At 37.9% G+C, this 23,809-nt stretch overlaps 3 protein-coding genes across 3 annotated transcripts in view; 1 reads left to right on the forward strand and 2 right to left on the reverse strand.

Annotated features, from left to right (window-relative positions):
- LOC117993703 (cGMP-specific 3',5'-cyclic phosphodiesterase-like) overlaps positions 1-4,863 on the reverse strand; it is a 74,886-nt gene extending 70,023 nt beyond the window's left edge. The window contains exon 1 of the mRNA XM_034981515.2: positions 4,591-4,863. The gene's annotated coding sequence lies outside the window, so the exon portion shown is untranslated. The remainder of the gene's footprint in view (positions 1-4,590) is intronic.
- Positions 4,864-11,364: 6,501 nt separating this feature from the next.
- Positions 11,365-18,575, reverse strand: LOC117993592 (golgin subfamily A member 7). The gene is made up of 3 exons (XM_069507015.1): positions 18,216-18,575; positions 16,548-16,700; positions 11,365-15,832 (listed from the first exon to the last, which is right to left on the reverse strand). Exons 1-3 carry the CDS (start codon positions 18,369-18,371, stop codon positions 15,650-15,652), a joined length of 492 nt encoding a protein of 163 aa, XP_069363116.1. The 5' UTR covers positions 18,372-18,575; the 3' UTR covers positions 11,365-15,649.
- A 3,280-nt stretch (positions 18,576-21,855) lies between these two features.
- Positions 21,856-23,507, forward strand: Osi18 (DUF1676 domain-containing protein Osi18). The gene is made up of 3 exons (XM_034981394.2): positions 21,856-22,391; positions 22,461-22,607; positions 23,222-23,507. Exons 1-3 carry the CDS (start codon positions 21,911-21,913, stop codon positions 23,401-23,403), a joined length of 810 nt encoding a protein of 269 aa, XP_034837285.1. The 5' UTR covers positions 21,856-21,910; the 3' UTR covers positions 23,404-23,507.
- Positions 23,508-23,809: the final 302 nt, after the last annotated feature.

Below are 23,809 nucleotides of genomic sequence, written 5' to 3' on the forward strand. Positions count from 1 at the left end.
ATCTCTAAAATCAAATAGGTGTAGGTACCTAGTAGGTATCCATATTTATCGCTAAAATATTTTTAAAATGAATGGAGAAAATCAAAGACAACATTTGTGCAGTTCTTGTTATCTTAAATGGCAACACTTACTATTCAACTCAAACGTTATTTTAGAAGGTCTTTTAAGATAGTTAAATTAGTTGAAGCTAATAAGAAGAATGCGGCTTAGAGATAGAAAAAACTAATATTAAAGAATCTATACCTAACTTAGTTAGGTTTAGGCTATAGGGTACATTAGAATCAGCCCCCAATTGTAATATTTTATTATGGCATGTATTTGATCGTCTGAAAATAAATTCAAATTTTAGGTTTCAAGAAAACTGATTATGAAATACTGAAATGCGCGAAAACTTGAGGGCGGAATACAATACTGAAAACGGTGATTTGAAAATACAAAATTTGCTACTGAGGCAAATCAGTGTTTCAATTATTATGCGAAAAAAATCTACTTTTGCGACAATTTTATAGTACACACAGCTTATGCTCGCTTTCTTAACGGATGCCTACCTACGTCATAATAGCTATTAGCTATGCAAAATTTCAGCCCGATCCGTCCATTAGTTTCAGCTTTGCGTTGATAGAACAGTCAGCAGTCACCTTTTCGTTTTAATATTTAGATTACATATTCAAAGTTTAGCAATATTTTTACATTAGTAGTATTACAAAAAAATAAAATATGCAAAGTTTCAAGACCTATATCCATCTCTATTTACAGTTACACAGAGAATGACACGCATGATTTCAAATGTGACAACCCTGCTTGTGTAACGCATTCAACCAATTAATCTGAGTACGATCTAATAACTACCTAACTATCTACCTGCCTCGGGCAGCGCACCGTCTCTTATTGATTTGCAAAGTTCAAGACCTACAATCTACATCCATCTCTATTTATAGTTACACAGAGAATGACACGCATGATTTCAAAAGTGACAACCCTGCTTGTGTAACGCATTCAACCAATTAATCTGGGTACGATCTAATATAAGTCCCGCAAATTGCTATAGCGCTGGAACCATGTCTCATTAACATCGAAATGACGTCATTTTGACGTCCGCCGAATTAAAAATATACCATCAACTCGAAACTTCAGTCTAGTGCTGACGTCACTAAAATGGTGGCCATGCGCATTAGCAATTTGCGTGACTTATAATTATCTAACTATCTACCTGCCGGGGGCAGCGCACCGTCTCTTATTAATTTGCAAAGTTCCAGACCTACATCCATCTCAATTTTTAGTTACACAAAGAATGATACGCATGATTTCAAAAGTGACAATCCTGCACGTAGGTACGTTGTACAACGACATTCGACCATATAACCTAGTACCTAGGTATCTACCTGCTAGGGATCGCACTGTCTCTTATTAATTTGCAATCCGTCAACCTATATCCATCTCAATTTACTGTTACACAGAGTCTGAGAATGATACGTATAAATTCAGAATTGGCAACCCTGCACGTGCAACGCATGCAGCTTATAATTAATCTGAGTATGACCTAGTACCTATCTACCTGCTAGGGATAGCGCACTGTCTCTTATTAATTTGCAATCCATCAACCTATAGCCAATGTAGCCATCTCAATTTATTGTTACACAGGAGTCTGAGAATGATACGTATAATTCAGAATTTGGCAACCCTGCACGTGCAACGCATGCAGCCAATTAATCTGAGTACATATTGCCTGTTACCTGGCTGCCTAGGAAAGCGCACTGCCTATTAATTTGCAAAGGTCAAGTCGACGTCAACGCCGCGCTTGAAGTAATTAATTAGGGCGTAGGTATATCGAAGTTATTGTATCGAAAAAAAATATGAAAAAAACTGACTTCCGACCGACAAAAAAACAACAAATACCTACTAAAAACAGCATAAAATAAATATTTTACGGGGGCTCCCATACAACAAACGTGATTTTTTTGCTCGTTTTATAGATAATGGTACGGACATAAATTAATTATTGGTCTCGCTATGGGTACGGAATATCAGAGCTTTTCTTATGGAGAAATTTCATTATTTTTGACATAGGCATCCCAATTTGTGAGATCACGAATCATTTGCTGAATATCGGCAGTGGGGCCAAACCATAACAAATTCAATTATTAATTCAAACAATGCACAATGACCTGTAAACTGATACTTAATAAGGAAAACATTGATCGATTGTTTGTTTTGACAGAGAAACTACTAGCGTCGACGATAGACGTATATTTCAATATTATGATCTTTCCCCTTCAACTAAACGTGAAACTTTTGCTAGAAAATGATACGAGTTATGACAAAAAGAAAGAGTGAAAAAAAATTCTTTTTATTGTTCCTCATTCAAAAAAAATAAGTGATGAACTTGCAAATTGTGGAACCATCTTCCATCTTTCTTTTAGCTTTTTCCTATAAGCAACTACAATAATAGGTATGGACCTATATATTATATCATCTAAATATATAAAAGGATTGACTGATTGATTGAACTATCAATGCAGATAGCTATTATGACGTAGGATGGGTGCATCCGCTAAGAAAGGATTTTTGAAAATTCAACCCCTAAAGGGGTAAACTAGGGTTTTAAAATTTGTGTAGTCCACGCAGACGAAGTCGTGAGCATAAGCTAGTTTACATCTGATAGAGCAAGTGGGTAAATGGCATAGGTTACTAAGTTCCAACAAGTGGGCCTAAAAATTAACATGATGAAAATCATGTTGAATGCTCACATGTCCCGACTAGAGGAGTGGACTGAAAACCGAAAAAGGTCGACGGTTCAAACGCCGCTCGTTGCACTATTGTCGTACCTACTCCTAGCACAAGCTTTACGCTTAATTGGAGGGGAAGGGGGCTCTGATCGGAGACCCACTTGTACTAGGTAAATATAAATACCTATAAGCTTGCAGCCCTCGTCATTTAATGAGATAAAGTTTGGAGTTCAAGTAGAGACATTTTATAGTCAAAGTCAAATCATTTATTCAGAATAGGTAACATGTTACCTGCGCTTACTGATAGTCAAAATTGTTAATTTGTAAGATGATATAGTGGTGATAATTAATTACGTACATAAAAAAGAAACATCAGAAGTGGGATCAGGATTCAGGAGCCCACTTCCGTTGTGTATTTTTTTTAACTACCTTCACCTTTGAAGTCTTCTATAATATTCTATTGAATTGCTCCTAGCGAATAATATAGAAGCTCCTAGATATATAAATAGGGAGAAATCACGAAGCTGGTGATTGTATTCTTGAGTATTGTCTATTCCTACATGTGATTTTTATCATACTAGCTAATGCCCGTGACTTCATCCGCGTGTACTACACTTTCACCTATTTTGGGGGTTTAATTTTCAAAAATCCTTTCTTAGCGGATGTCTATGTCTATTGTCTACGCCACAATAGCTACCTATCTGTACGCCCCAAATTTTAGCTCGATTCGTACCGTAGTTTGAGCAGTAGGTCGATTTTGTAAAACCTGCATCAATCATTGGTACAATCTCAATTGTTGTGATTGGCTGAATTTGTGTGATTTTTGTCGCAACAGTACATTGTAGCCAATAGTGAGCGAGCGTCAACCAATCAGAGGTGATTGCGATCGTGACCTTGTAGCTGTCATTCTACCGCAATCGAGCAGCTGTGCTTTGATAGACCAGTCTGTCAGTCAGTACAGCTTATCCTTTTATATATACATATTTAGATTTCAAAGAGAAGTTTGCACAGCGATTTGCTACTCCATATTAGGTAGATGGCTAGGACAAGAAAATCGTGCACCGGAAACGTTTAGACCTGTCGTTCGTCACTTAAATTACGGAACATTTACTAGGACCTACCTATTACATATATTGGACGAGTACCTACATGTGATGTTAGTAGATATCGTCTCTTTGTTCGTTAAAGGGATAAGTGAAACCTTGCCCCGAAGCCGTATGCAATTGAAACCTATTCAATAAAAACCGGCCAAATGCGAGTCAGGCTCGCGCACCGAGGGTTCCGTAATACTAGTCGTATTTTTTTGAAATTTTGCACGATAGTTTAAAAACTATGATGCATAAAAAACAAATAAAAATCTGTTTTAGAATGCACAGGTAAAACCCTTTAATGATACCCCACTTGATATCGTTATCTTACTTCGAAAATTGAAAATACTAATTATTAGTTCATGACCACATTTTAATTTTTTTGTGTGATGTAACCCTAAATTCATGGTTTTCAGATTTTTCCCTTTATGTCTGTTATACCTAAGACGACCTACCTGCAAAATTTCATGATTCTAAGTCAACGGGAAGTACCCTGTAGGTTTCTTGACAGACAAACAACAAAGTGGTCCTATAAGGGTTCTGTTTTTCCTTTTGAGGTACGGAACCCTAATAAACTGTGTTTACCTACTAAAGTCTTCGCACACCGCATTGATTGTCTCTACCCTCTACATACACTATCTCTTCATATATCTCTACGAATTTCACGCTTATTTATATAAGGGTCACAGTCTAGCAACATAAAAGCAATTACATAATGCAAACCCTAACTTATTTCTAGCGCAAATACAAAACATCTACTCTATGTAGCTACTTACTTTTCCCGAAAAATATGTATCGCCAGTACTGCGTTACTCTCGGAGTTTTCAGTTGTTATTTCACAGTTTCCCCGCAATGGAGGTACGTCATTGGTGATGATAAACAAATCACAGGGGGAAAATTTTGGTTTCACACACGGTTTTATTGAAGATTTTGCGTTGTTAGGTCACACGGATGGGGCAGCGCCAAAACGGCATGCGTTCTCCCCGTACGCCTGTCGGAGGCAAACTGAAGGCTTTAGCTGAGGTGAACCGGGCCAATCGGACGGTCCCCCCCTTGCCCGGCGCCCGCCCAGGCACGGACTGCAAACGATACGCATAGATTAGATAATTTGGCCTAAGTGCAGATACGACATGGTATTAAGATAAGACAAGTCCAATCTTCATAGAGTTTTTCTGAATTTTCAATGCCACTTGCCCAAATTTTCCATAAATTACTAATTCTACGGTTGTCAGAAGTAAATCGTAATGTCTGAAGATAAAATAAATCGGTTGATCAGCTGTTATGGTGTCTGATCGGTATTACAGAATGCAATATGCATTATGTAAATATACCTAATCGGAATGTTAAAAAAAATTACCCCTTTACCCCTTATAATTATTTCACCCCTTTTTTGTACCTATTATAATAAACTTATATTATTCTGTGGCTACAAGTAAAGCAGAGTCCATTTTTTTTCTCGCCTAGCTCATGATGTGGGGTATCGTTGAGATAGATCTTTCAAAAATACCTATTGCAGGTGTGTAGAAACAATTTTTCGATTCAGAGATCAAAAGAGATCGTTTGCGAAATATTTAGCTTTAAAGAGGTACCTAATATTTTTAGACTCAAGTGTCCACCTCCTCTTGTCAATTCCTTATGTGATTATTCAGCCATTCCAGCTCAATGGTTGTAACTCTTAGGTAATAATGTAGTTTAATATATTTAAAAGGAAATCTATCATAGCTAATTAAGCTGTACAAGTCAAAGAATAATAATTGACCAATATATAAATGTATTTGAAGACGTATCATTTAAAACTTAAGTGAAGTTGTTAGTTGTGTAAAACACCTAGTACTACGGAACTACGGAACCCTACACTGGTAGTCCGACACGCACTTGACCGTTTTTTTTTTTTGATTGAGTACTAAAGTCTCACAGAGTCGAGAGAGAGTCGGTCAAAATTATTGTTATTTGTGCCTACCTATCTGCCAATAACTTATTCTATGCCTTATTATTGGCTCCGTAGTCCCTACGGCTTTTTTTCAGGCTTAAAAATCTCTTTGATTCATGAAACAATTATTATTAGTATAGGATTCAGTTTTTTCCATTTTTCAGAATATTATTCAAATTTTCATTGACAATGAAACAATTACTATCTTTTTTGCACATTCCGACACTAAACAGCTAATAAATACAGTTTTTATTGAACTCATGCCCCTTTGGTTTCTACACGGCATCGTACCCTAACACTAAATCGCTTGGCGGCACGGCTTTGCCAGTAGGGTGGTAACTAACCACGGCCAAAGCCTCCCACCAAACCAGACCAGAAATTTAGAAATTATAAAATTTCAAACCCCTGCCGGGAATCGAACCCGGGACCTCCCACTAATAAGTGACCACAGCACTTACCACTGCGCCAGGGAGATCGTCAAACTATCCTGGATTTGGATTGGTGGGTACTTTATTTCGACTCCGTGATACTGACTTCCGGCCACGGTGCGTTACGGACGCAGACGCAGAAGCCAGTATTAGGGCGGGCGGTAGGCGGTGATCGGGCGGGCGGACATATAAACAAAAATTTAAAAAAACTGTTTTAGGCTAATCCATACTAAGCTAATAAGCTTACGTAAACACACATAATATAGTACGCGACATGTCGAGATGATAATCGGGGTATGAGGTGGGGGGACGCCCGGCACACCAGCACGTCACCCGCACTCGCCCGTACGCTGCGAGGCGTTCCCTCCCCGATTGCCACCTCGTCCTGTCGCGTACTATAGGTAAATTTTTATGACATTTTATTTATTTATTTTACACTTTATTGCACATAACATAAAGTAAACATTGAAAAACACAATACAGGATCTTAATCTAATAGCTGTAGCATGCAAAGGCGGCCTTATCGCTAAAGCGATCTCTTCCAGACAACCTTTGACGAAAGGAATCACGAAAGCACGGGTTGGTGCGGCAGCCGAAAATGGCCCTAGTTATATTATTATAAATTAGACTACATACACAGTACATTCTAATAATACACAAATATATATAAATATATATACCTAACTATATACATATCTCTATAATTTATCTTATTCATGCAGAACAAAAGCTCGCTAAAATAATGAAAAATGTTGTTTTTTCGCTATAAAAGCCATATAAACTTCAAGCTATTATAAAACTACACTGATGCACCTACTTACTGAATAGTTGAATACTAAAAGTTGCTCCTCTATTCTTTCAAACAATAACAATATGGTTGAAAAAGTGAAAACTGTAAAGGCTTTCACGTCATTTTCAGTGAAAAGACTAAGTATAAACTATAAAGGCTTGATCACACACAATCCGCGACGGTTATGAAGCGAAGTAAATGATTTCTAGCAAATAATGTGAGAAGGATAGGTAGATTTATTCACCGCAGTGTACCGAGAAAAGGGCATATTCCACCTTCCTAAATCCTACGTCCTAAATGGTATCATCATGGTCAACCCATTACCGGCTCACTACAGAGCACGGGTCTCCTCTCAGAGTGAGAGGGGTTTGGCCATAGTCGCAGTTCGCATTTATAATGTTAGTATGGAAGTATGGATAAGCGATTTATTATTTAACATTATGAAAAAAGGTAAGTTTCACAATGCAATAGTTATGGTAAAGGCTCTAGGAATCATATAGCTTATTATTCTGCAATTATAAGTACCTACTTACGTAGGTATTTTTTTTTGTTTCTACAGTAAAAAAAATTAACGAAGCACACGAAGCAATATTTTTCTGTCAGATTTTGACTAGAACCACTTATAGTCGACGCATTTTAAACTGAGTCGTCGAGTTATCTGTCTGTTTCGCTCGCACTTACAGGTCAGTGCGAGCGAAACAGACAGATAACTCGACGACTCAGTTTAAAATGCGTCGACTATAGTAGCTTTTAGTAGATTGACCAACTCCTAGTAGACCTAGATAATACGTATCTATCTTAGAGCCATACCTACTTTATCTAAGAGTTAGCTGAGTACAGAGTAGCTAGATAAGTGTCAGCCCGTTGACATTTATAAGATCACAAAGAGTTGAAATTGCTTTTGTTCTAAAGTTTAGATAAGTCTGTTGTTTAAGGCAAAGTTTTAATCGATACGGTCTTGGGATCGAGTTTACAATGTTATTACTCTAACCACAGAACACTTATCGAAGTATACTACACTAGCTTATGCTCGCAACTTCGTCCGCGTGGAACCCCTATTTCACCCCCTTAGGGGTTGAATTTTCAAAAATCCTTTCTTAGCAGAGGCCTACGTCATAATCATCATCATGATCAACCCATCGCCGGCTCACTACAGAGCACGGGTCTCCTCTCAGAGTGAGAAGGGTTTTGGCCATAGTCTACCACGCTGGCCATGTGCGGATTGGTAAACTTCACACACCTTTGAGAACATTATGAAAAACTCTCAGACATGCAGGTTTCCTCACGATGTTTTCCTTCACCGTTAAAGCAAGTGATATTTAATTAATTAAAACGCACATAGCTCGGAAAAGTTAGAGGTGCGTGCCCGGGATTGAACCCCCGATCTCCGACTAGAAGGCAGACGTCCTAACCACTAGGCTATCACAGCTTACGTCATAATAGCTATCAGTGTTATGGTTGCCAGAGGTTAATAATTGTGACTACGGAACCCTACACTGCGCGTGGCCCGCCACGCACTTGGCCGGTTTTTAGGGTTACCGGTACCTCAGAATCATAAATTTTGCCAGGTAGGTAGGTCTTATAGCTGGCATTAGGGGAAAAATCTGAAAACCGTGAATTTGTGGTTACATCACACAAAAAAAAATTGTGGTCATAAACTAATAATTAAGTATTTTCAATTTTCGAAGTAAAATAACTATATGAAAGGGCTTCACCTCTGCATTCTAAAACAGATTTTTATTTATTTTTATGCATCATAGTTTTTGAATTATCGTGCAAAATGTCAAAAAAATACGACTGTAGTACGGAACCGAGCGAGCCTGACTCGATCTTAGCCGGTTTTTTATTTTTGTTGTAATTTGAAAAATCATACACGTCCGCTCGCGCATGCTGTGTGGGCACACCTGCCTGTAATCTGTATTCTTGTTTGCCTTACGTCATTGTCAGTAAAGCGACACAAAGTTGGATGTCTTTTGAAACATGAAATGCGAGAATTTTAAAGGAACAATAGAGCTATTATTATAAAAATATTAGGTGATACCCGCGACTTCATCCGCATGAATTTAGGTTTTTGAAAGTCCCGCGGGAACTCTTTTTTTTCGGAATAAAAAGTAGCCTATGTCCTTCCCCGGGATGTAAGTTAACTCTATGTCTACCAAATTTCATCAAAATTGGTTAAACTGTTGGGCCGTGAAAAGCTAGCAGACATACAGACAGACAGACAGACAGACACACTTTCGTATTTATAATATTAGAATGGAAGATTTTCAAGCTAGAAATAGTTAAGCTGATAGCATATTGCAGCAAGAGACGACAAGCAGCAATGGGCGCAATCATTATCCATATTATGATAAATGCGAAAGTGTGTTTGTTGTTCCCGCAATCGAGGTGCTTTCGGGCGACTGTCTAAAACCTGCATCAATCATTATTACAATCTCAATTTTACATACGACAAAGGTCGACGGTTCAATCCCCGCCCGTTGCACTATTGTCGTACCTACTCCTAGCACAAGCTTCACGCTTAGTTGGAGAGGAAAGGGGAATATTAGTCATTTAACATGGCTAATATTCTTTTGAAAAAAAAAGATTGGCAGAATTTGTGCGATTCTTGTTGCAACAATGCATTGTAGCCAAGTGAGCGAGCGTTAACCAATCAGAGATGATTGCGATCGTGACATTGTAGCTGTCATTCTCCCGCAATCGCGCAGCTGTGCTCAGTAGTGGGCCGGTGATGGGTTGATGATGAGGCTAGCATATTACAAGTGCCTAAAACCAATTCGTTTATCAATCAACAACCAGTTATTAAAGCGTATTGCTTACTTTACTGCCTTGCTTTAACTAACCAGTTGACCCCGACCTCCAATACGTGGTCTATCTCTATGACAGTTGTATGAGGCAAGGTGGGTCTAATTATGATGGCACTTAACTTAGTTACCGACATGGGTTTATTATAACCTGACACGGATTTAAGTAATAGGCGAAAGCGTGTAGTTTTTGCTTAACGTTTGTGATACGAACCGAAGACGTGGAATCCCTTCCGGCGTCTGTACTTCCTGTCACTTTATCCTAAGTATCATCATCATGATCAACCCATTACCGGCTCACTACAGAGCACGGGTCTCCTCTCAGAAAGAAGGGTTTTGGCCATAGTCTACCACGCTGGTCATGTGCGGATTGGTACTTGGTAGACTTCACACACCTTTGAGAACATTATCGAGATCTCTCAGGCATGCAGGTTTCCTCACGATATTTTCCTTCACCGTTAAAGCAAGTGATATTTAATTAATTAAAACGCACATAACTCTGAAAAGTTAGAGGTGCGTGCCCGGGATCGAACCCCCGACCTCCGATTAGAAGGCGGACGTCTTAACCACTAGGCTATCACAGCTTGTCCTAAGTATACTTAGGTAATACTTGCAGTTTCAAGGCAAGAATGAATTGGAATCTTCTAGGGAAACGCGCTCTAACCTAGAACTCATCATGGCGTTCACAAGCGCAAGTCTATACCTTACCTTAAAGATGACTAAATCATTTTTCTTTCTTTCCTGCCTTGTACTATTCCCGCGTATAATAATCTAATAATAATAGAAATGGTAAATATTGTTTATAAACATTTTAATCTTTAATTGTTATCAACATGTTTCTATATGGGTCCCAGACCTGAAATAAAATATTTTTATTTATTTATTTGCAGCATACGTCAAAGTAATAAGTGTTGTTAAAGATGACCAGCTGCCTGAATTATTTTCATTCTTTCTTTCTTGCCTTGTACTACTCCCACGTACAATAGCAATCCTTACCACCTAGGTATGTCAAAGTAATAAAATTAGTGTTGTTTACGACCATGCATAACTTAAAGATGACATTTTGGCTCTTTCTTTTTTGCCTTGTAATAGTGCCGCGTTTTACCTTATACCCTTTACCGCCTTTGTCAAAGTAATAATAATTAGTGTTTACGAACTTTCATACATACCTTAAAGATGGATCTTTTCTTTCTTGCCTTGTACCACTCCCGCGTACAAAAGCAGCCATTGCCGCCTACGTCAAAGTAATAACGCTGTAATTAGACGCCGTAAAGTGCTGTTTACGACTACCCTCCAGGAATTACGCGGGATCAAATTTCAGACACGAGCCGAGTGATACCTACTGTTATTTGGGAGATAGGTTTATGCCAGACCTATATCAAAATAATTATGATAACGGTAACCCAAACCTATGAAATTACAGCTTTAGGACCAACGCAGACGACCGCTTTGTTTATAACGGCCTGCGCACACGAGGGACAAAAATGGATCATAAACCGCATCGCATATATGGAGTACTGCTCTCACCTTTGGGCCGGAGCACCCCAGTACCAACTCCTTCCATTTGATCAGATCCGTTTAGATAAAACAAAACTAAATAAAATTCAAATCAATATTTTAATTCGGAAAATATTAATCTAAAATCTATAAATTAGAAACAGAAGCATAAATATATAAATGTACATAATTATCGTTTAATTACATAAATGCCAACCAAAGCAGTCATAAAATATTAGATTTTCTTTAATTTAGTTTAACTATACAAAACTTACAAACTAAATTAGGTAAAGTAAAATATGGTTTTTACATCAAATCATAATATATCTAACTCTGAGTCCACACGATGCGTTTCCGTGTGTGATTCTTCGAAGTGGCCATCATACAAATACGTACTCGTTGATTCGTATTTTTACGGAATCCGTGATTTCACGGATGTGTGCACAAAAGCCCTAAGAGCTAGCGCGCACCACGGCAAATTTCCGTACGTTTTTTCCGCAAAATCTGTGAACTATAGAACTACATAGAAGCGCGCGCACTGCGGAATTAACTCCATACCGGATTGTCATACATTTTTTTTTTTTGAAGAATATTAGCCATGTTAAATGACTAATATTCCCCTTTCCTCTCCAACTAAGCGTCAGGCTTGTGCTAGGAGTAGGTACGTTATGGCGAGAATTAAAAAGGTGGAGTATGTATTTAAATTCAAATTTACGGATTTTAAAACGCACCGCAAGTCGCCGTACCGTGTTGCGCGCTAGCTCTAAGACAACCTTCTTTATTGAATATCTAAAAAGAATTGCTACATAAGATACCAACTATACTGCAAAATACATGATACACCTATGTATCTTTACCACAGAGGAAGGATATGATATTACATACAGAGGTTCGACGAAGCCGTCTTAGACAGAGCAATCGTGCCTTCGTGCAGGATGAAGAAGCGATCCGAGTTTGGCTACGTAGTCAAAGAGTAGTCGTGGTCATCATTTACCACGAGATCAAAGGCGTCGGACTACTGTGTCTCTTTTTATACTGTGCATACTAACTAACGAGTTCGGTTCTTCTCGATCGGTGATATGTCACAAATATTTTTTGATAGTAGTTAGATGTAGTCTTTATATTCCGTACAATAGGACTACTCACGCGCCATTTGAACTCTATGGGTCAACTGTCATTTCAAAAGTACGGTTCACCTTTAAAATAAGGACTAAAATCGTACTTTTGACATGCAATTTAACACAAAAAGTTAAAATGGCGCGTGAGAAGTTAAACTTTACGCGTTACACAATTATTTTGGACAGATCAGCAGGTATTTTACATATCTACACAATAGGCTTGAAAACCCCTTTCATAGCTCAATCCTGTGCAAATCTAAAGTTTACAGGACATTTCTGGACCCGTAGTGTAACTTTGCAACTCAAGTTGCACTCCATACAAACGATTAATGTTTGTATGGAGTTGGAAAACTCCTTATAAAATTACAAAACGCTTCACCGAATGCGTATTATCTAACGTAATTTTTTTATTTTTGTTCATACAACAAAGTCACGCTTATTTCTCAAATATAAGAAACTTCCTCAATTCACATTTAAACACTAAGGTCCACTTGCACAATGACAGTTAAATTAAAATGTTATCACGTGTTGGCAAGAGCACTGTTTACGACGCCGAAGCCTCGACATTTTTTTAGAAGTTCCCTAACGGAACTTCTAACAAAATGTCGAGGCTTCGGCGTCAATGGCAGACGTCAAATGTTAGTACATATTTTGGCGTAAGTAGCCCTAATGTAACCCTATTCTTCTATGATTTCACGTCACCATAGCCTAGTTCCGTCACTCTAGTTCACTCTGGCAAGAGCATAATGTGGTTGCCAAAAAGTGACAGCATTAAAAAATTTAACAATTTTGAGCCTCAATAGCTCAACGGGTAAAGAAGTGGACTGAAAACCGAAAGGTCGAAGGTTCAAACCTCGCCCGTTGCACTATTGTCGTACCTACTCCTAGCACAAGCTTGACGCTTAGTTGGAGAGGAAAGGGAAATATTAGTCATTTAACATGGCTAATATTCTTTAAAAAAAACAAAAAACAAAAAACATAATCAGTTTAAGGTGTCTTTGTGCAAGTGGGCCAAAGAGAGGTTTCTATGTTAAGCCGTTCTAACGAATTTATCCGCAACATAGATACGTTGCGGTTATTCGTTGCATGCGGCGCGAACGAATGTGCGATGAACTTATATGGGATATCAAGAAACACACGGGACATTACCGTCCCCTATGTTTTATCCCAGTAGTGTGTTACGACCTTAAATTATTTATAATAATAATAATTAATAATATAATATTTAAATTACTTAAAAATACGCAATAATTGGTTTTAATAAATAGTATTAGGTGCTGATGTCACAAGAAGTGTAGGTTATGAGTTCACATACATTTTTATAGTGCAATGAGTGTTAACCAGCTACTTTACATTTAGGTAACACCATATAACATTTTGGTTCAAAAGATACAGAAAAATATCTTAAAATATAAGAGAATCACATATTTCCAAATTTTACCTATCTGCGGAGCAATTTTCAAAAACTACTTCTAACACAAGCTTTTTGTTTTTTATTTTTTTATTTTTAGCGATGCTATAATTTTTCAGCAGATCTGTTCTGTTTAATAAATTGAATGATTTACTTTGTCATTTAATTTCTAGAGGGTATGCAGTGCCTTTATGTGTATTTATAAGTATTTTTGTTTATAGTTCTTGCATTTCACGAAGGCCACTGACTCATATGCTTGTGTTTAAGTTGTATCGGTATACGTAAGGTGCACTAATTGTGTGCGTTTGACAGCGCTTGCTCGCGACTGATCGGTCCGACATGCACGCACACTTACGCAATGCCCATGTAAACGACGTAACCACAAGTAAAGTTCACTAGCCTTCGTGAATTGCAAGAACTGTACTATATACTTTACTAGGTTGTATACTTTAATGTAAATAACCAGTTAACACTCAAAACTATAATAAGAACTACGCTATATACAATTTATACCTAATCCCAACAATCATACATATACAATAACACCAACATAGAAGCATACAATCACAAACATTCGGAATGATCATTTTATAGATGAACCAACATACAGAAATAACTTTATCAAAGACTCAATACTATACTTCTTGACCAGGGTCTGCTAGTTATTTTAAATCGTTTATAGGCTACTAGCTTATGCTCGCGACTTCGTCCGCGTGGACTACACAAATTTCACCCCCTTAGGGGTTGAATTTTCAAAAATCCTTTCTTAGCGGATGCCTACGTCATAATAGCTATCTGCACGCCAAATTTCAGCCCGATCCGTCAGTCAGTCAGTTTAAAAAACTCCTCCGTTTCGATGGATGTTCAAACAACAACGCCCGCTTTAGGTACGGCTTATATTCGGATAGGACGAAGTGCGCAAGCGTTCTTTCGATTATTCTCGGATTCGGAGGACAAAAAAAAACCGGCCAAGTGAGTCGGCCTCGCACACGAAGGGTTCCGTATCATCGTACAAGATATTTTTAAACTTGTATGTGAAAAATTGCAAGTTAATGGTAACAGCGCGATCTATATGTGGTTTAATAAAGTATTTTTTCGTGAACACACATTTGAATTTTTTTTGTGATGTAACCACAAAATCACGGATTTCGGATTTTTTCCTTCACTTGTGCTTGTGCTTTACCTACTTGCCACATGATTCTAGGTCAACCGGAAGTACCCTATAGGTATTCTTGACAGACACGTCAGACAGTCGTGTTTGTCGTGACACAGACAGACAGTCGTGTCTGTCTGTCTGTGTCACGACAGTCGTGTCTGTCGTGACACAGACAGACAGACAACAAAGTGGTCCTATAAGGGTTCCTTTTTTCTTTTTGAGGTATGGAACCCTAAAAACTAAAGGTTTCTTGTACGATGGTACGGAACACTTCGTGTGCGAGTCCGACTCTCTCGTTACTAGTTTTTTAATCTTTTGGTACACCATGTACATTTAGAAAAAGTTTACAACACCAAGGCATCTTTTCATGATAACAATTTTTAACAATCTATGATAAAAATATTTTATCGGCGTGAATTTTTCAAGTTTTGATTGTTGATATAAACTTGAAATGTATCAGAATTTGTTGACAATTACGATAACGATGAATACGTTATTCTTACACAATTAGGGGGGCAGCTAGGCCAAAATCTTAAAACCCTTCTTAAATTCTTAAAGTCTGAATCTTAAATTCTTTACCAACTGCACTGATGAAAAGTTATTTCTACATGCCTTTATTATTGTGAAGTAATGAAGCACCAAATATATTAAAACCAATATCTTAATTGTTACATGAAGAACTCCCTGTTCTCGTGTGGTGGTCAAGTGTGCCTCAGCTGTGAATTTGTGGAGTTACCCGTCGGACTCTGGCAGTTGGGCACATCTATTATCGTTATCTCAATCACCCGTAGGCCTCTGAGTATGGGATCCGTTATGTGGATGCCTCGTGGGTTGTACACCCTTTCGTTCTGTGTTGCTATGAATTTTGATATCTTCCGAAGATGCTGAAAAGTGGGAAAAGAAATTATTATTTCTTTATGGAAGGTGTAGAGGCGTGCAACCTCTACCATCATCTCTGGCAACTGTTAAGAAAACTTCGCAGCTGTTACTTGGTACAATAATCGAACTTGGAATGCAGTCAAAAATCCTCCTGTTCTTACACATATCAAGAGAGCCCATTTCCATCCATACTATCGTTATGTCAACTATCAGTACCTTTGTTTGTTAGTTTGTCCTTCAATTACGTCACAACAGAGCAACAGATCAACGTGATTTTTTGCATGGGTATAGGTAAAGACCTGGAGAGTGACATAGGTTGCTTTTTATCCCGGGAAATCAAAGAGTTCCCACAGGATTTAAAAATCTAAATCCACATGTACGAAGTCACGCGCATCATCGAGTGAATAATAAACTGTACATTATTTGTAGGTTTGCACCATTTTGCAAACCGCCAGCTACATAATAGATTAGACCGACGTGTTATGAACACACAACCCTCTGATTATGTAGTTGGGGGCTTGAACAATGATGAACCAGCTACAAAGGTATAATAAGAACAGACAATGCTATTAAATAAACTTAAATCTAAATTAAGAGTAAAAAAAAAACATTTCTTTATGTTTATTTCAATTTCAAGTATTTAAAAAATTGCTGGAGCGAGCTGGAGGTCAATTCCACCTTCTTTTTTCATTTACATAATTTAATAATGTATCCAAGTACCTTTTCGTAATGTGTTTCCGTGCAAATATAAATAAAGTAAGCTGTGAGACAAGCCAAGCATCCCTCACAGTATGTGCTGCAGTCTGCTGTCTCTGCCATCTCAAAGTGTTCGTTTAACCTTTCCATTGTGAACTCAAATGTTTGTCTGTCTATCTGTAAGAACAAATTGTGTACCTTATTATGCAATCCCTTGTGTGCAAACAAATAAAATTAACAATTTTAAAGTAACTCATATCATGAATTGAAATGTTTTGTAAAGGCCATTTTAGTCTGTAAAATGTTTGAGCCCTAAGGAATAACTGAGGGTTAACAAAACTATTTTTTTTTTTTTCATGTACCAATATTGTACTTACAAAGTAACAATAAACTAAGTTGCATTGGAAATGCTTATCTCTAAACAGAGATTTCTTCCAGCTTCCCATTCAAGGTTGTTAGTAAGGCATATCAAGAAGTGGAATAGGTCTTACGGTACTAGAATAGAATAGAATAGAATAGAATAGAATAGAATAGAATAGAATAGAAATACATGTATTGGTTGATCCAACACATGAAAATAATAACAAGAAAATGAAAACAAGAATCCTTCGTTAATATAATAATGTATGTAATATGTAATAAACTATGTAATTGCATGAAATAAAAACTGAAAGCTAAGGTTGTAACTTTACTGTAATCTGTAATTGTACTACAGTGGAAACTCAATTAACCGGACTAATTGTTGTTCTTAGGGATTCGGATAATCGAAAATAAGGATAATTGAATGTATGAAGAAAAGGGGGGTTTTGTGCATATTATGTAGTTCACCATAATAGTATTTTCAATATTCAAAGTAAGATAACTATACCAAGTGGGATATCATATGAAAGGGCTTTGCCTTTACATTCTAAAACAGGTTTTTATTTATTTTTATGCATAATAGTTTTTGATTTATCGTACAAAATGGCGGAAATAATACCCGAGTATGGAACCCTCGGTGCGCGAGTCTGACTCGCACTTGGCTGAACAATTTTCAGTTGGTAGTCCAGATAATCGCGAATCCATATAACTGAGGACCGGATAATCGAGTTTCTACTGTATTTTGATCAAAATCATGAATGAAATATTAGCAGGTTTTTGCTTGAAAGTAAGTTCAAGTTTGTGTTCAGTGATCAAAATCATGAACTTGGACTTCGTCGGATGTCTGGATCAGATAAATGCGTGATTGCTGTTAGGCTGTTTTACACATAGTAATCTAGTTTTTAAAAATTATTAGTAAAATTATGCATGCAAATATGCATATCATATTTTTAACTAGCTTGTGCTCGCGACTTCGTCCGCGTGGACTACTCAAATTTCAAATCTTTATTTTACCACCTTAGGGGTTGAATTTTCAAAAATCCTTTCTTAGCGGATTCCTATGTAATATGGCTATCTGCATGCCAAATTTCATTTTCAAAAAAAAAACGTAGTTTGAGCTGTGCGTTGATAGATCAGTCAGTCAGTTAGCTTTTTCTTGGATACATATAGATGCAATAGTTATTCATCTCAAGTTTCTAGACTCAGCAGTGTTAGCTGTCATGCCAGTCAGTCAGTCAGTCTCTCCCGCTACTCGTACTTAGGTAATATAGATAATCGTGAGATCATAGGGCGTGTTGATAAACAAAACTTCAAAAGGAAACTTTCACCAACCCTATCTTCCAGCTCGGGTGGAAATCTCGTTTGAAACTTGACCGCAGTTCCTTCGGAGTAGTCCCGCTGTATGAATATCTTTATGCCCTGCTGTGTAGGGGTTTGCTGGCTTCCTGGAGTGTTGGGCCCCGACGGGATACGATTGTTGGCCATCATTAACTCTGCACTTTCACACTCACAAAACACTGACAAACATCAACTTATGTTACTTCCGAAATCAGAGATACACTTTAGGGACACATAATCATACTTTCACAAGCAAATCGTGTGCAAAATGATGAAAATTGTACAAGAAGCAGTGCAATTTCTCGTAATTTCTTTCTAAAGAAATACAGTGTATTATCTATGGGACAGCCCTTGTGAGTTTAGTTTTCGTGACGTCTCGTGAAATGACAGTGACAGAAGATATACACAGTGTTTGCACATACTATTTTGTTTTTACCCTAGATTCTGTAGGATTCTGGATTTGCCTTTAAATACACAAAATAATTTGGAATACTCTGTTTTAGGGTGCATTGTAATTATTATTTTACGTTAATTATTAAGTATCATTTTACATTATTTTCATCCATTTTCTTCCATTTTCAAATTCATTATAACTCTCAGTGGCACTTACGAATGATAAAATCGATACCTACTCAGTTAATTCGTTTTTGAAACATTTTTTATAAGTTAGAGCCGATAGGTATTAAAATAGGATTGACAAACTCCAAATTATCCTAAATCCTTGCACAAAAACGCCCTTAGCCATTATTCATTCATAGTCATATCTCCCTAAAAAGAGCGAAATTACTAAAAGTGAACAAATTAAACAAAAATCACATACAAATTGTCTATGAGTTCATGGCTACGTTCGGAAACCTGTAAACTTTGAATAATGATAAATACTACAGTAGAAACGGGTAACATTGATATAGCAGCGGGGGTTTTTATTCTCTATAGTCTACGTAGTAACTCCAAAGCATAGCTCTCTCCATCGCCTGCTGAGATAAAGAGTAAAATCCCATAAACGGTGGGCCAGCATACCACTCCATCCGTCTTCTTTGCCTTCCTTTACTTCTTGTATAATGGATGTAAAACGTCATAGAGTGGAAAGCCATAATGTAATAATTATTTACACCTAAAGATGGCAGCTTAATTGGTTTAGGTAGGTAGGTATATCCGTGTCCAACAATTTAATATTCAACTAGCGATTAAAGCGAAATCGGCCTAAATAGCTCGTCGTACTTTTAGACCCTGACCCTGGTTCTAATCACAGTGTAATACGGTCTAATAGTCCAATAGCTTATTCACCGAGACAGACAGACTGGTCTGGGTTGGTGGGAGTCGACCTCCCTGGGGATCTCGAGTTCGATTCTCAGGAGGGACAATTTGGGAATTTATAATTTTTAAATTGTCTCTGGTGATCTGGTGGGCTGGTAGTCTGGTTCCCCTACCCTATCGGCTAAGCCCAGTCGCCAAGCGATTTAGCGTTCCACTACGATGCCGTGTATAAACATTTAAACGGGTATGGGTTTAGTCTGGCTTTGGCCGTAGCTAGTTAAAACGTGACCGGCAAAGCCGTGTCGCCAAGCGATTTAGCGTTACGGTACGATGCCAAACAATGGTAGAAACCAAAGGCGTATGGGTTAAATACAAACTGCCATATCCCTTCCAGGTTAGCCCGCTTCCATCTTAGATGGCAATCATCACTTAAAACCAGGTGAGATTGCAGTCAAGGGCTAACTTGTATCTGAATTAAAAAAACAACTGCTATTTTAGATACCTAGAGCCTTCTTCCATCCTAAAGCTTGCATGGTCACTTTAACACCAGTTGAGTTGCAAGGGCTAACTTGTAAACAAATAAGCAGTCAGTTATAAACTTTGACTACAATTTAGTAGGTATGTATGTTAAAGCTATTTGAATAACATAAGTAGAGAGTCCGCAGAATACTAAGTAACCTGCCTTGCCTAGACCCATTGCTTATTCGAAGTAAGCACGGAAACTCTCAAGTACAGAATGACCAAAAGTTTTTGAGTGACATGACGTAGTAAGTTATTGCGAAATTTCCGGAGGTAGGAATTTAATTATTTAAGTATCCGCATGATTTTAATTTTTAATGTTCAAAATCGCTACCCATATTATAAATGCGAAATTGCGTTTGTTTGTTGGTTTATTGGCTTTTCCTTCAATCATGTGGCAACGGAGCAACTTTTTGCATGGGTATCTATAGTTAAAGACTGCAAAGTGAGCTACTTTTTACGACGACGTTTTTATTTGAATGACGAAATTAGTGTGATTATTATTATTATTATTATTAAGCCTTTATTTCCTTATCTTACATAATTTTTGCTTATTTCTAAACTTAACTTTTTTTTTCTTAACCTAATATAGTACCTACTATGATATAATATACTACAATTATTTAGATAAGGATCCCTTTATTGGGTATAGGCCTCCCTCAGTTTCTGCCATTTAAATCTATCTTTTGCATTTTTGATCCAGTTTTTACCCGCTATGGGTATCAGATCGTCACTTTTACACAATTAGTGTGATTAGTCCGGCAAAAATCTCACGACTTCGTCCGCATGGATTTAGGTTTTTCGGAGATTCCAAAAGACATACCTAATCCTAATGCCATTTGAATTTCAGCTCGCTACGATTTTCGTAGAGCCTATCATTAGCACAACTAACTACAGTGTATTATAAAAGAAAGTGATATCCAGCTGTGGCGTTGCGTTCGCATTCCTTACGTAACACAGGGCACATTTCTTAAAAATTAATTATTCTGATCATACGCCCAAGTGAAAGATGTCGGCGCAAGACGGATGCCAGACTCCGTGATTTGATTTATAAACAATGGGCTTATGGTATAGAAATGATTTAGACCAACAGCTGATTGGGCTATTAATCGGTAGATACGGCCTACATACCTACTTGTCATGATCAACCTATTGACGGCAGGGGTCTTTTCTCAGAATGAAAAGGGTTTGGCCATAGCCTACAAGCTGGCAAATACGTGCGGCTTGGCAGACTTTAAACATCTTTCACATTAAACCCTTCTCACTCTGAGAAAAGACCCGTGCTCAGTAGTGATGATGAAACATCTTGAGAACATTATGGAGAACTCTCAGGCATGTAGGTTTTCTCACGACGTTTGCTTACGGTGACCACGCACCGACTGTCTAATAGTTTCTGAAGAAGTAACATTAGAATCGCGAGGATGGTTAATTCTATAACTAATAGGTATATAATGCTCTTATAAGCCCACACCCATTGTCATAATCGCCAGCTCAAATTAATCATTAATCAAAGCTCTAATGGACATTGAATTTCATTGAATCGTACTTTATTAAGAAACATACCCTGATTAGAAGGTGGAAGACATGTCTGATATCACTTTCTCTCATTCAGAAAATCAAATTATAGTTAAATAAAAATATAACTATCGTTCTTCACATATCCCTTATTTAATTAGAAGGCGCTAAAACAGTGATAGATTTCCAATACAGTGATGCTTCCCAATTAGAATGTACCACGGGCGTATAGCACATGTATCGCCAATGTTAGCACCAGTGCATATTGAGACCTCACGTCACGTATTAATGCTCGTATATAAACTCAGCCCTGGACTTCCCTAACATACATTGTGACCGCATAACGGACGGCAGTCGGACGAACCTGCCGTCGGACAGTGACAGACCAAAAGTGCAATATGTTTAAATTAGTAGTGTTATTGTCGGTAACGGCTTATGCCAGTGGCCAATACTCGGCATCCAGACTAGTGAGGAACATTTACAATGAATGTTTGAGTCAATATTCCGTGGAGTGTGTGAAACCCAGGACGCTCGAATGGATTTCTCGTGTGGCGAACGATGGAGAGATCAAGATTACAGACAATCTGTCGATTGTCAGGCAAGCGACGATTGAGGATGAAGCTGTCGATCCCAGGATGGCAAAGGACCCTACTTATGCGATCATCGACTCGGTGGACAGATTCCTCCAGACTCATTCATTGAGAGTGAAAGTGCCTCAAGAAATCGCCAGCAGTGCTGCTTCGGAATATGTGCCAAGGTCGCTCCTTACCGACCTCCCGTCTGAATTGAACATGCCTTTGGATGGTGAAGAGGAAGTAGAAACTTTCGAGGGAAGGAAGAAGAAGATCAAGCTCCCTAAACCTTTGAGGATTAAGAGCAGTGCGTTTTAACTATCAAGGATTTATGTCCTAACTTTGGATGCGTGACTAATAATCTTAATTTTTCCAGAACATGGATTCATCAAGAAGGTGCTGCTTCCATTCCTCCTCGGTTTGAAGTTCAAGGCTTCCGTTTTGGTGCCTCTTGCACTAGCCCTCATCGCCTTGAAGACATGGAAAGCTTTGACACTTGGCCTCATCTCTCTTGTTCTATCAGGTAAATTATCAACACTCTATAATTTCTAGATTCAATTTAATTAGCAATTTTTGAACAAGTTATCTTGGAGTGTAATGAATAGTCAAAACAGTCACCAAAAAATGACGATCACATTTTCAAAATAATACAGCAACATCTGCTGCTCGATTGCGGGAGAATGACAGCTACAATGTGACGATCGCATTCACCTCTGATTGGTTGACGTTCGCTCACTATTGGCTTCTATGCATTGTTGTATCAAGAATCGCACAAATTCATCCAATCAGCCCCCCAATTGTGTAAGAATAACCATTTCATGGCTATCGCAATCGTCAAGAATTCTGCCCTTTGATTGGCTGTGAAAAAATGTAAAAAGCGAATCAACCAATCAAAGGGCAGAATTTATTGACGATTGCGATAGCCATGAAATGGTTATTCTTACACAATTGGGGGGCAGAACTTATTGAGATTGTAATAATGAGTGATGCAGGTTTTACGAAATCGACCTACATATCTTGCTATCATATTGACTCTCTTCACAAGCTTCAAAACTCTATCACTCTCAAATACTTACTAATCGTAATATACCAAAACTGTTACGAGCTGCACTGTTATAATTTATTCTCAATTTACAGGTGCTATGGTGATCTTCAAGTTCACGAAACCCAAAGTAGTAAACTATGAAGTCATCCACTACCCACAGCACCACGTAGAACACCATGTAGACCACCACGCTCCAGCTTGGGACGCCCACGGACCCTATCAGGCGAGGTCCTACGAAGATGCCCACGAAATCGCCTACTCTGGACAAATTTAGCTTGAGTAATTTATTTAATAGGACGGACCATTGATTAATTTATTTATTTAAATTATTTATTGCTAATGTAAATAAACCTTTATTATTTAAGAGTCAATTTAAACGCAGGAGTGTTTTATTACGAAACCTAAATGCCTCAGTAACAAATAAGTCATCCTTATCATCTGAGCCCGAGATAAGTATATCTCTATTACCCTTTACACCAGATCATTCCTTCCACGGACATGCAAATTGTGCAGCCAGCTTTGATATGAATTTATTCATAGGGTGAATACCTTAATAAATCCCTAAAATCCGACCAGACATTCGTGGTTCCCCTGGTGCCTTGGGCACCGATAAAATCTTCTATCAGGGAATCAGCTTACTCGTTTGCTTATTTATGTAAAAAACCTATTTCCAGATTATA

This window comes from Maniola hyperantus, chromosome 24 (genome assembly GCF_902806685.2).
Source record: "Maniola hyperantus chromosome 24, iAphHyp1.2, whole genome shotgun sequence".
In the NCBI taxonomy this organism is placed as follows: Eukaryota; Metazoa; Arthropoda; class Insecta; order Lepidoptera; family Nymphalidae; genus Maniola; species Maniola hyperantus.

Excerpts from the sequence above, each read along its gene's own strand:
- LOC117993592 (XM_069507015.1), bottom strand. The coding sequence starts at position 18,371 with ATGATGGCCAACAATCGTATCCCGTCGGGGCCCAACACTCCAGGAAGC. Across the intron at positions 16,701-18,215 it reads CACCCGAGCTGGAAGATAGG|ATAGACAGACAAACATTTGA; the intron begins GTTGGTGAAAGT and ends TTGTTCTTACAG. Across the intron at positions 15,833-16,547 it reads CGGAAACACATTACGAAAAG|CATCTTCGGAAGATATCAAA; the intron begins GTACTTGGATAC and ends CCCACTTTTCAG.
- Osi18 (XM_034981394.2), top strand. The coding sequence starts at position 21,911 with ATGTTTAAATTAGTAGTGTTATTGTCGGTAACGGCTTATGCCAGTGGC. Across the intron at positions 22,392-22,460 it reads ACCTTTGAGGATTAAGAGCA|AACATGGATTCATCAAGAAG; the intron begins GTGCGTTTTAAC and ends TAATTTTTCCAG. Across the intron at positions 22,608-23,221 it reads CATCTCTCTTGTTCTATCAG|GTGCTATGGTGATCTTCAAG; the intron begins GTAAATTATCAA and ends CTCAATTTACAG.